This window comes from Juglans regia, chromosome 6 (assembly GCF_001411555.2).
Source record: "Juglans regia cultivar Chandler chromosome 6, Walnut 2.0, whole genome shotgun sequence".
Lineage (NCBI taxonomy): Eukaryota > Viridiplantae > Streptophyta > Magnoliopsida > Fagales > Juglandaceae > Juglans > Juglans regia.
The window spans coordinates 33767059-33780282 of record NC_049906.1 but is presented as its reverse complement, the minus strand read 5'-3'; the positions used below and the strand labels follow the sequence as shown (position 1 = coordinate 33780282).

Below are 13224 nucleotides of genomic sequence, written 5' to 3'. Positions count from 1 at the left end.
AGTATTTGAAAGTGAAAATTTTATATAAAACCTTGAAAACTTTAAACAATGGAAGCAGATGGAGAAACATGACAAATATCCAAAGCTCAAATGTCAGTAACAATCATAGTTTGAAATATTGAAAATATATCTCAATACTTTAAAATATTTCAGTAACGATCATGATAAACAAGTACGATATCTTAAAATATCATTATTTCCCCAATTTTATAGTTAGAAGAGGATGCACTTATCCAAAGGTGACAGGGTCACACTTGTTAAAAGTACCCTCTCCAACATATCGACCTACTTCCTATCATTATTTCTGCATCCCACCAAGGTGGCTTATCGCATGGAGAAACTTCAATGGGATTTCTTACATGGGGGCAAATGATGAGTTTAAATTTCACGTGGTAAAATGGGCCATAGCATGTTCTCCAATTTCAGAAAGAGATCTGAGTATCCGAAATTTGCAGATTTTTAACAAGGCTTTGTTGGGAAAATGGTTATGGAGATACCCACTAGAACGGGGGCCTTGTGGAGAACCATCATAGATTCAAAGTATGGTAGAGCATGGCAAGGATGGCTCAAACGAGGAGAGTGGGACACGTGGGCTGGGGTTTTGGAAGCACATAAGAAGAGGATGGGATAAATACCTTAGCTATACCCACTTTGAGGTGGGTGATAGGTCCAGAATTAAATTTTGGCATGACATATGGTATGGCAAGAGGGCACTCAAGGAAGCTTATCCAGAATTCTATGGGATAGCAAGAATAAAGGAAGCCTTGATTGCGGACATCTTAGATTTATCCAATGGCACTCCCCAATGGAGTGTTACATTCTTTAGAGTCACCCAATGACAGTCGCCTTGTAAAAAAATGGACCCTATCTTTAAAAAGTATTAAAAAAAAAAAAAAATTTCTTTTTTAGTGGGACCCACCTTCTTACAAAGGGCCTACGCAGGGTTTGTATATTTTGGGCTTGTACCTAGTATTACTCTTTGTATGGAGGTAGCAGAAAATAAGATTTCTTCACACCCCTCTAAGAAAGGGAAGTTCAACAACAGCTCCTTCTAGCAATCCATGAATGATGCAAGTCCATTTCCATGGAAGAGTATTTGGAAATCAATGGACGAGCTTAGAAATTTCTTTTTTAACACTTTGTTACATTGGTCGATTCTAATGGCATGAGCATTCATGAATTTCTTTCACTAGAACATTAAGCATAGGCGACACTCTTGCATGTGTCACATGTACTTGGGCACTTTCCTATTCTTAGGATCAATAAAATCTTGTTTACCAATAAAAAAAATATCATTGAGATACGTAGCATATATATTGGCCAACTTTCAAACAAATATAGACAAAACTATAAAAAATATTGATATAAAAAACCTGATATATACCAAATGTTTTAAAACCTTCTCCCAAATATCAGCAAAATATCATATTTTCTAACCCATCTAATATCTCTAATATTCTCAAAATTTAAAACCCTGGTTGTTAGTAAAACTTTGAGATATTGATGCAATAAAACCACATTTTGGAAAAAAAAAATTAGTTAACCGTAAAAACATATTTCATTCTGTTATGCTTACAATTTAAATAAAGAAGAGTTTTTCATTGGACTTACAGAGTACAAAATAAATGATTCACTAGTACAAGATAAATTAGGGGAAAATACACGGTGTAACCCTCAAATATCAGGCATTTTACACTTTGCACCTAGAACTGCCAAATATGATGCATTGCACTCTCAAACTACTAAAAACTAACACATGACACAATCTTCATTTTTTTTATAAGTAAATAAGTAGCTTTATTGAATAGAATGAAACTAGGCAATGCCCAAGTACACATGAAGTATACAAAGTGAGACACCTAATTACATTTTAGTGAACTGAAAAGAAGATAGAAACTCATAGACATTCACACCCTTCAATACATTAGCAGAAAACCACTGTAAAAGAGAGAATATAAAAAAATTCCAAATTTCCCCTACTACATGCTCCTTGTTGTTAAAACACCTATCATTCATTTCCGACTATAGACACCACATTAAGCACAAAGGTATCATACGCCACACTACTGCCAATTGTGCACCGATATGCCTCCTGTTCCAGCACGCTAGTAATTTCACCACACTCTTAGGCATTACCCAACTCAGTCCGGCTCTATCAAGGATACCAGCCCATAATTCCCCCGCCACTTCACAATGTAAAAGCAAGTGATTTATCGATTCTCCATTCTTTTTGCACATGTAGCACCACTCCATGACCACTATACCCCGCTTCCTTAAATTATCAACCGTCAAAATCTTTCCAAGCGCAACTGTCCAAGTAAAAAAAACAACTTTAGACGGAGCTAATGCCTTCCAAATACTCTTCCATGGGAAGAAAGTGGGTTGTTGTACTGTCAAAGCCTTGTAAAAGGATTTAACAGTAAACTTTTTTCTCCCCGTGTGAATCCACAACATACGGTCACCCTCATTTCCTCCTACCTTTGCTGAATACAAGTACCTATAAAAGGCTGTCATCTCATCAAATTCATAATCCTGAGCATTTCTAGTAAAAGTGACATTCCAAGTTACCGTCCCATTGGCACAACACAGCAAATATGAAACTGCCACTTGCTGATTTCCAACCATGTTAAATGCGACAGGAAAGACAATGGAAAGAGGGCTTTCCCCATTCCAAGCATTGAACCAAAATCGGAGTTTGGCTCCATCACCCACTCCAAACCTAATATGTTTTTCGAAAGTGTTCCACTCCTTTCTGATAAATTTCCATAGGCTTACTCCATATGACACAATCTTGACGGTCAGATCTTAAGAAAGAATGCATATTGCAACTTTTTTGCAGTTTGAGGGTACAATGTGTCAATTTTTGTAGTTTTGGGTGTAAAATGTAAAACATCTGCTAGGTTGAGGGTACAAACAATGTATTTCCCAACAAACTATGTTTCAAACATGATTGTGATTATCAGCAAACCTATAGAGTACAATTTGACTTCAAGCAGTTGTTCTTAACTCTGCAATCAGGAGATAAAAAATGTTCCCATAACCTCTTCCAGCATCGCCTAACATAGGCCTAATTCTTTTTTTCTAAAAAAATAAAAGTAAACCCAGGCCCAATTGAGAAAACAAGAGTAGTACAATAGTATTAAGTGATGGAACTAGAATCCTTTAGCTAGAGTCTATTCAGTAGTACCATCAGGAGGAAACCATAAAAGCCTACCTCAAGCCTTGGATAAGCAGAAATGTGGGCAATCAAGCCTAGGAAAACACCAGCAGGATAGTTGGCCATAATCATCACCTCTAAAAGGAACAAAAAAGCGTAGGACTTCAGGTAGTTCAATTTCTACGTAGATATGGGAAGCAATGATTGCAATCAAGCTTGGGACAATATACTTTTATGTAATTACAGAGTTAGATAGTTACATAGTCACTCCTTACTATGATATAACAATAGATTTAGATAATTTAGATAGTCACTCTATCCATTAGTCCTGAAGGATCAAATCATTCATTTCTTATCGTCTCTTTGGCAGAAAGAATAAGATTGAGACCATTCTTAATACATAATCAGACCGGAGCGTGAATTGCCCAACATAAAATACCAAAAAGCACATTGGATTGAAGGAAAAACTATTTAACAAAAACTAGTGTCCCACATTAAATTCCTTATATTTTGTAGCTTCCCTAAAGGGAAGCTTTCTTGAGTCTTGAGTGTTATTATCCAACATATGGTGATCATCCACTGTGCAGACTGCTTAGGCTTGTATTGACAGCACCCCCATTTTTTTATGTCGTGGAACCTCGTAAAGGAAGGGCGCATCACACCCGCCCCAGGTAAGTGAACGGCCGTGAACCCCGAATTCATGACCCCATCCTCCAGAACCGTGTATTACTAGTGCTCCTCCATTTATCTAACCGTTATATGCATTTGGTGTCACCTGAAAATCTACATGCATGTCTTTTTTTCCACTTATCAAGATCCTCTCACAATTCTACAACGAGACTTTCTCATAGTTAAACTATCCACCAAGTTTCCATTGGAAACAGTAACCAATGAGCGCCACCATATATTTAGATTCTCATGGAATCGTATATCCACGTCCATGTATACCCAGAAAAGCATATTCTGTAACTCTGCGTCCAGAAAAGAAACAAACCAACAAAAAGTTCCAAGGAAGAATGGGGAATGACTTGTGGGATGGCTAACTCAAAAAAAAAAAACAAACGAACGATACAAACTCGTAAACCAAAAGAAAAAGTTGCAAATTTTACACACCTGTTGAAGCTGAGTACCGAGTTGAGTGAGTTGCAAACCGAATCGACAACGCACCCTGCCGCCAACTGAGACAGTGCCCCCTCACAAAAAGCAACTGAAAAAAAGGAAGAAACTTGAGATAACCATGCTGGTATTTGGCTATGAGAATATCTTCAGAGAGTGTAAAGTGGTTTGAACTAGTCAGAACAGAGGAGCGACGCTGACTGCAGATAAAAGAAAAAGCAAAAACAAAACAAAAAGAAGAAAAAGAGTTGCGAGACTTTGAAAAGTCAGTCACTTAGTTGCGAATAAAGACAGAGGAAAAGCATATCTATTGGTAGTGGTACTACATGTTTGGCTTCGCCTCATTAGCCCCATGCTTGGAACTCTACGAAATCTCCGCTCAGCGCTGGCGGGATTACCACGCCCCCCATACCAAACATGGAACGCCCGCTTGCTCAGCGGTCAGCACTCTCTTTCCTTCAACCTTCCATTTTTAATGAGAGTGGTTTCCTGTCCTTTTCCCGTCATAAATCTCGTCCCAGACGTTGCTCAGCAGAAATAATTTGTTTTTATCTCAATCCATTTTATTTTATATAATTATTATAATATTTTTAAATTTTTATATAAAATAAAATAAATAATTTAATTTTTTTAAATTTTAAAATAAAAATAAATTTTAATAATATTTTATTCAATTTTTAATTTTTATCTTAATTTATCTCATTTAATCTAAAAAAAACTAAATATTAAGAAATTATATTTCCATATAATTCGCGTACTCTTTTTTAAAAAATAAATAGATATGAGATTTATTATTTATATAATGAAAATTAATTTTAATAATAATTTTTTTTTTCTAAAAAAATAAGATTTTTTCTAGTATTACTTTAAAAAATATATTAAATATTATAAAAATTACATAATATATCTATTTTGATAAATTAAATTATCTAATGAAATTAGGAAAATAAAGAGGATTTATATTCTAATTAATAAACTTTGACTCCTTCACATATTATGTTTAAGGATATATAATAATAATAAGTAGCAATAAATAGAAGGATGATGAGGGTGGATACTATATTTATTAAGTATATTAATTGTACTAAATAGATGTTCATGAATTATAAGTTATTTATAAATAATAAAAAAATGAAAAAATAAGATAATAAATATTTGAATTTAAAAATGGTAGATATTGATGTGTTAGGATCCTATTTATCATATTTGAAAACAATAATTAAGGAATGACAGATAACCCTAAAGAATTTTATTTTTGACAAATGTACATTATTGGTAATAAATATATATTTATATATATTCCTTTAGTTTATCCCATTAAATAATATTAAAATAAATGATTGTTGGATGATAATGCCGTATTGCACAATCCCATTCTAAATTCCAAAAATAAATATATAAATAAATATATATTGGTGACAAATTGCGTATATAAAATTAGGGCTCTACGTTGTACTTGTTCATTCGCCGCAGGCCGCACCACCATTTTGACTTCGACTATTCCATCTTTAATTAATTTTTTTTCTCTTTTGTTTTCTAACGCAAAAGCGAGGAAAATTTCGATTTTTGTTTCCAAATTAAAATTTTAAAAATAAAAATAAAAAACAAGATAATTAAAAATGTCTAAGAGAACTAATATTTCTATCTAAAATCTAAAATGTTCCTATGATTTAGACTCGTTTGTTTTTACAATTTCTCTCAACTCATATAATCTGATCATTACAATTTTTTCAAATTTATATACAAAATAAAATAAACAATTCAACTTTTTTAAATTTTAAAAAAAAAATAATATTAAAAAAATATATTCTAATAATATTTTATTTAACTTTTTAACTTTAATCTCAATTCATCTCACCTCACCTACAAAAACAAACGAAGCCTAATGTCTTCCTCCAAAAATGGAAGTTTTATCTTAAATCGTTTATCTCATTAGTAGTGTTTCTTTCCATAAATATAGGCACAAAGTGATGGATTTTTTGCAAAAATTTAGCCACCTTGATTTTTTTTTTTTTTTTTAATGTGTCTAGAAGTTTTGCTATTATTTGCAATTCTTTATAAATGTCTAAATTACTTATTTATATAGATAAATGGTTTTTTTTTTTTTTAATAAAGATCTCAAGTTAAGGAAACTTAGAAAAGAGACGAAACAACATTCAATGTTCAAAAAATACAACATTCAATATAACAAGTTCAACATTCAATGTTTTTGTCTTTCCCACTTATGACCCTTGCGTTTGAAAACTTCTTGATCCACTTTCCTGTTCCTCCAACAAAACCGCTTCTAGAATGTATATAACATAATCCTATTCCGGTCTATCCCGGCATGGAATGAACTTATAATCACAGAAATCTGGTGTGTGACTTCCAGTCGATTTAGGAAAAGGGAAGAGAGGATGAGCCAGTATACATATAGGAAATACAAGGTAAATCCAATTTTTTAATTTCACATGAAAATAGATCCTTTATCGGAGATATATAGTCTGTTTCAAGTACAAGCGTATGGGGGTAACAAACTGCCCGTAACATCTTTAGGAATAGGGCATGAAGAGGAGAATAAAAAATGAGCATAGTATAGTTGATTCCAATATCCGTGTCAAAAACCAAATCAGAGTAATCTAAACTCAATCCGAAGAAATTGAAAAAGGAAAAAAAAAAAAAAAACAGATAAATTGCATCAAAAGCAGCACACCTTTCTCACACAATCAAAAGCTACGCATTTGCTACACATTACTATAGACACTTCTCTGCCACTGAGGATAGTTACAGAGATTCATCACGGGGGTATAATTCAGAGATCTCTGAAGTATTCATGCTCGAGAGCGCTCCTGGCCGTAATTCTTCTGCTGGGATCCAAGCAGAGCATTTTCTGGAACACGATACCGAAATGATTAAGCAGTAGTGCATACCATTTGATCCATTTGTAATTGCCTAGTGAATAGGGTAAGAAAAGGTCCTCTAGCTGACTGGGGTTTTCATTCATTTCCATGCTCGCATAGTATAACTAAGATTTCTTTTTCCGAAAAAACCGGAAATGATCCGGGCGAATAAAAGCATAGGAGTGTTTGCAGGTAGTTGATAAAAGTAAACTTAAGTGACCAAATAGAAACTAAATGTGTGTGTGTCAAATGTACTTACAGAAAGAAGATCAACTCCAGTTGAATCAAGACTTGGAACCACAGTAGCCAGATCCTGCACCGTAAAGTTTAAACAGGCACCTTTTAAATTGCCAAGGAAGTGTGCACTCCAGAATTTGTAATTGATTTTTTTTTTTAATCAGTCGTGGTAACGGAAATTTATGGAACATAGCATGTCAGATAAAGTTATAGTTACCTTAGGAGGCCATTTGGGAAAAGCAGATTTATAATCAGGCAAAGAAGTCACTCCAGGCCATGTATCATCTTTTGGAGTACCCAAGACTCTTCATATAAGAACAAACATATATGAATAAAATACTTTACTAGCTTATTTGGAAGAGAAGTCATGTAATGACCCTTTGCAACCGTTTGATATGTTAACTAACAGAGAATAAAATCAAGCTTCACTTTCTCTAAATCCACAAAATGAGTGATTCCTATCAATGTGAAAATACTTCTTCCACAAACAATATATAAGAATGAACACAGTGACAGAACAACTGGACAAAGCCAACTACTTTTACTTCTTTTCACATTGGTTTTTTGCCTGACTCGGATGTGTTTGTATGTGCTGCGTTTTTTTTTTTTTTTGGGGGGGGGGCACTATTTCATTTCTTATATTATTTATTCAAGGTCATCCAACCAGTCCCTTGGCATCTATTTATGATATTTGGTTTCTTCAAAAGCCACATCGAGAGGAATCTTTCAAGTTTTTTCCCCCATATAAAACTTTAAACTTAAACGATAGAAGCATGTCATATACTTTTGAAATGTTGGGAAATTTTATTTCTAGAAAAAATTCAACTGGCTTAGTTTCCAATATTATTTAGATGAACAAAACCAACATTTAGCAGAATGCCACAGAATGTGAAAACCATATTATTTGATCCGGTAAAATCAGGAAAAATAAAAAAGTTCATATGTATAAAAGAGATTCAAAAGTACACTGAGTTCAAGACTACAATAATCCCAATGAAAATTTCATCCTTCTTCTCATACGTACCTAATGAAAATTTATATGAGCACACATTCATCTATTTCAGACTAGGAATAATCTTTTTAGATGCAAACCAAATTATTCACTCATAGCACATTGTTTTATAGGTATTCACTCATGGCACATTCTAGAATCATCTGCCAAAGATATGGCTGCAACTAAATTCTCCAGGAAAATTAATAGTTAAAAAATGTGGCTGGGAAGCTATTCACCTGAAAATCTTGAACAGCTCATCAATCTCAGAGTCCCCAGGAAATAATGCCCGTTGATTAACCATCTCAGCAAATATACAACCGACTGACCACACATCAACAGGGGTAGAGTAATGGCGGGATCCAAGCAATATTTCTGGAGCTCTATACCAGAGAGTCACCACCTAAAAAGAGCCACCAAAAATCATCAACCAGGTACAGAAATAATTGACTGTTTGAAAATTTCACGCCGCAAGGGACAACAAAGAATTCTAAGAACGTATGATACACAACCAGATTCCCAATATCATTTTGACTCTAAATTGATAAAATCCAACAACAAATTAAATTTAAGATCGTTTTTCCACCATATATTTTCCAAAGATTCTACTGTCGATCAAGGGACTCACCGCTGACAATTTGAAAAATCAAGAATAATTGCTCATTAAAAAAAAAGGGACAAATCATGAATAACAGATTTTTATTGATTAGTTTCAACAGATGCCTCATATAGTTTTCCTAAAGCAATTACCGATTAATGACTTCAAAAAAAAAGGTAGCAAATCGACCACCATTTCAGGCTTCATTTTTCAAAGGGGCTTGTGAAGAGAGAGGAAAAAACTCATAAACTGAAAGACGACAGAAAACAGATCACTCTCAGCACGAAAATGCACATCTTTTCTTCACATTGTGTTTGATCTTTTTCTTTTGGATATGTTAAAAAAAACTCACAATCCTATGGGATTCAACCGTTGATGTCACCATTTACAACTTAATGGGGAAGGAGATGCCATTTGATCTAAAGACCATTTGCTTTACATTTTTATTATTATTTTTTCATATGAGGCGCATGTAATGTAATCATAGTGGTCAAATTTTGGCCACGAACAAAGAAAATTTTGATAAATTGCTACATTCAACATCAGGATACACTTTACTAGAAAAACAGAAGAAGATAAGTAAAGTTGAACCCAGAGCATAATTATACCTCATGTGTAAATGTCCTGACAGGAATACCAAATGCTCTGGCCAGCCCAAAGTCTGCAAGCTTTAGCGAATTGCTGCGGCGATCTATTAGCAAATTCTGGGGTTTCAGATCTCGATGAAGAACTCTATGGGAATGACAGTAAGCAATGCCACGGAGAATTTGATGAAGAAACATCTGCAGAAATGGGAAATGTCACAAATTGAGAATTTCCATAGGATATGGTCTCATTACATCATTGTCACCGAATTTAATAATAAGAATCAAGCTGAAGCAGAAAGAAATTTAATACATCACACTAAAAATGCTAGAAAAATTAACTAGAAGTAAAAAAAAAAAATTAGAAGCAAAATATGCACATCATATTAGATTCAGTTAGAAAGAACTCTAAATATGCTCAACAGGTAAAGAGAGTGAAACAAATGTAATAAATAACACATATACTAGGCTTGCAAACTCATGGCCTACAATAAATAGAATTTAGTAAAGATGAAAAAGAAAATTGTTCAGAAGCATTTAGAAAAACAAACATTAGCATCTTTGTCTACCATCACCCTAACCACATCATTAACGCCACAAGGCACTACACCAAGAAATGGCCTGCCCCGAACATGACATACTTTGGTTTGCTGATCAAGTAACTATAAAGTGAACTATAACTTTTTTGCTCAAAATGTTTGAAGGTATAAAAAAAAAAAAAATAGAAGAAGAAGAAGAAGAAAAAGAGAGACTTATCACATGGATTGTGAAAACTCCAAACAGCAGAAGTCACCTACTTTTATTTGGCGTAGATCATTTGCAAATTCTGGAGATGAATCCATGTGCTTCTTCAAATCCAAGTCAAGGTACTCAAAAACCAGATACAAGCGCTTCTCGCTGTGCACTACGTCCTGTAACCTGTCAACAAAAATCTATCAACAATTTTTTTTTTATCAGTAAATAATAATTTTATTTTTTTGATAAGTAGTAAACAATAATTTTATTGATGGTAAAAAGTAGACATTGTCCAAGTACACAGGACATACAAGAGCAACACCTATGCATAATTGACTAGGTTACAAGGAAATCATGAATATTCAAGCCATTAAAGTCTATTGCAATTGACCAATGGAATAAAGTATTAAAGAAAAACATTCTAAGCTTGTCCATCGACCGCTCGCAATCTTCAAAGCTTCTTTCATTCTTCTCCATCCATAGGCACCACTAAGACAAGTTGGGATCATCTTCCGAATTGCTACAATTTGTGAGTTACCATGATGGCTCCTCCAATTTGCTAGAAACTCAACCACCCTTCTCTCCATAGATAATTACAGGCAACTATGAATGGACAAAAATTAAAATAAACATCCAACTTCAAAGGGTAAATAATAGAGGCTGAGCATTACACATGAATATTTCCATTGGTTAAAATTTATACAGCATGCCCACTCTTCTAATAATCTTTAGAAAAACAAAATTGCACTCACTTTGTCTTGAAGTGGCTATGCCAAACAATCATAATTCATACACTGCTAGACACCGACGCTAATGCCATTGTCCTTGTTAAGCTAGAGAATATTATGAGAACTAACATTCTCAAACTAGAATACTTATCTTCTAGCACACATCCAAAAAGGAAAATGAAGAGGAAAAAAAGAGTCTACCTATACATAAGCCTTGTAACTGTACATGCATTCGTCCATCAGTTTAACAAGCAATCAACCACATGAAAATGGTAAAGGATTTCTCCTGGAAGAAACAAACCAGATTGCCTTGAGAGGAATGACTAAAGCAGTTTCTCCCTTAAAAATCAGAGAAGCAGCAGTGGCAGTGGTCTTGATGGCATAGAAGGGAAATTAAAACCTAGATTATGATTAGCAAGGAAAAAACCACATGGTAGCAAGTGATAGAATGCACTTAAAATTCATGTTCCCAATACTCTCATCCTTATGTCATATGAATGCTCCTAAATTAACATCAGTAAACGGCATAAATCTGAGGAATACTTGACAATGTTCCCATGCTGCATTTCTTTCAAGAGGGAGATTTCCCGTATTGCCGTGCTTGGTACTCCCTCGTCTTCCTGCTCCAAGCGAATCTTCTTTAAAGCTAGAGTCTGATTCGTCTTACGGTTACGAGCCTTATATACCACACCATAGGTTCCTTCCCCAATCTTCTCAACCTTCTCATACTGTCACATACAGAGACATCATAACTATTACGCGAATTAAAAACAAAATAACTCACAAAATAATAAACTGAAATTTGAGAAACACTTTCACTAACCTGGTCCATCCAGCCCAGGTAAAGCAGCCCTCCGCTCAAGTTGAAGCTACAATCCCAGGGAGATATAACTAATTTAGTGAAGTTATTAAATTAAGTATAATTATAACATTAAAGATTATCTCAAGAGAAACAGAACAAGCAGACATATATACATACACGTGCATAGCATTAGGCCAGGAAGTGAGAGAACACAATCTATCAGCTATGTGCTCGGTTCTAGAAATGGTATTGGATCCCCCTCAATAACTTTCCTAGTCACGACACAAAAAAGTTCTAGAACTTTACCAATACAGCACTAAGTTCACATTATTAAGTAGGTTGGTCCTGTAATACGGATTTCATTTCCGAGTCCAATCAGCATTCCGCCACAAAAGGAATGTAATTTCATATATTTCTTTTTTCTTTTTTTATAAAGATATAAAAATTGTGTTGCTGGCACTCTCTCTTCCGGTCACTCTTCTCTTCTATATTGACCTACCAATCCATCTGCTCTCAGTATGTACTCAGTTACACTAGAGAAATTTGAAACCTAATTACTAGAAAGTGCATTTTGATTTGAAATTGAACTTGTACATATAATCGCAGTCATACGACAGAACATGTGAGTGAAAAATCCTGAATTCTTGTAAATCATGGAAACCAACTACGTAGCCGCCAGTCAATCAATTTCGGCGCCAAAATTCTGTTGTCAACAGAACTGCCATGAAGAACAACAAATCTTTCAAATCCAAAAGCAAATAATTAAGCGTCATTTCCACATAAGACGCACATTTCAAATATCACATAACCATCTTAAAAATAAAAATAAAAAAGTTATCGCCGCAAAAAATTGCAGTCAAGACTCAAAACGAAGTAAGAAATAACAGGAAAGTGTTGATGTTCAGTTCAGTGAGTAAAATGTACATAATCGAAGAAAAATTCAGTGGATTCGCGTATCTGAGAAGAGAAATTGGAGAATGGCGATGCACAAGGAGAGGAAGGTAAAGAATAATAAGATAGTGGTGAAGTCAGTTCAACAAGTAAAATGTACAAAGGGAAATTAGGAGAGCAGCGAAGTACCGGTAGAGGAAAGTTGGATCTGGTAGAGTTGGGCGCTCTGGTTTAAGATTTTCAGGTCGAAGCCACTGAGAGAATCGCAGAGCCACGAAGACGACGACTCCGTTGTGCTTTAAAGGCCAAAGACCAAATTACTGGGAGACCAATGAGCGAAGAGGATGCCAGTCCCCCACCCGCTCCGCTTTACCTTTTTCTTTTCTATATTTCCTCAATTATTTTCTTAGGCTGCCTTTGGCTGCTGAGAAGTTTTGGATAATCATTGATACGAGATGAAATAAAAATTAAATAAAATATTATTAAAATATTATTATTATTTTAAA

General features: G+C 34.4%; 2 protein-coding genes across 2 annotated transcripts in view; both read right to left on the bottom strand.

Moving 5' to 3' along the window:
- Positions 1-4725, bottom strand: part of LOC109012085 (probable cyclic nucleotide-gated ion channel 20, chloroplastic) — a 50493-nt gene extending 45768 nt beyond the window's left edge. The window contains exons 1-2 of the mRNA XM_018993559.2: positions 4600-4725; positions 4271-4364 (exon numbers count right to left, since the gene is read on the bottom strand). The gene's annotated coding sequence lies outside the window, so the exon portion shown is untranslated. The remainder of the gene's footprint in view (positions 1-4270; positions 4365-4599) is intronic.
- Positions 4726-6832: 2107 nt separating this feature from the next.
- On the bottom strand, positions 6833-13096 carry LOC109012086 (cell division control protein 2 homolog). The gene is made up of 9 exons (XM_018993561.2): positions 12908-13096; positions 11849-11894; positions 11569-11753; positions 10360-10480; positions 9587-9760; positions 8620-8783; positions 7607-7694; positions 7412-7465; positions 6833-7142 (listed from the first exon to the last, which is right to left on the bottom strand). Exons 2-9 carry the CDS (start codon positions 11855-11857, stop codon positions 7065-7067), a joined length of 873 nt encoding a protein of 290 aa, XP_018849106.1. The 5' UTR covers positions 11858-11894; positions 12908-13096; the 3' UTR covers positions 6833-7064.
- Between the last annotated feature and the right edge of the window lie 128 nt (positions 13097-13224).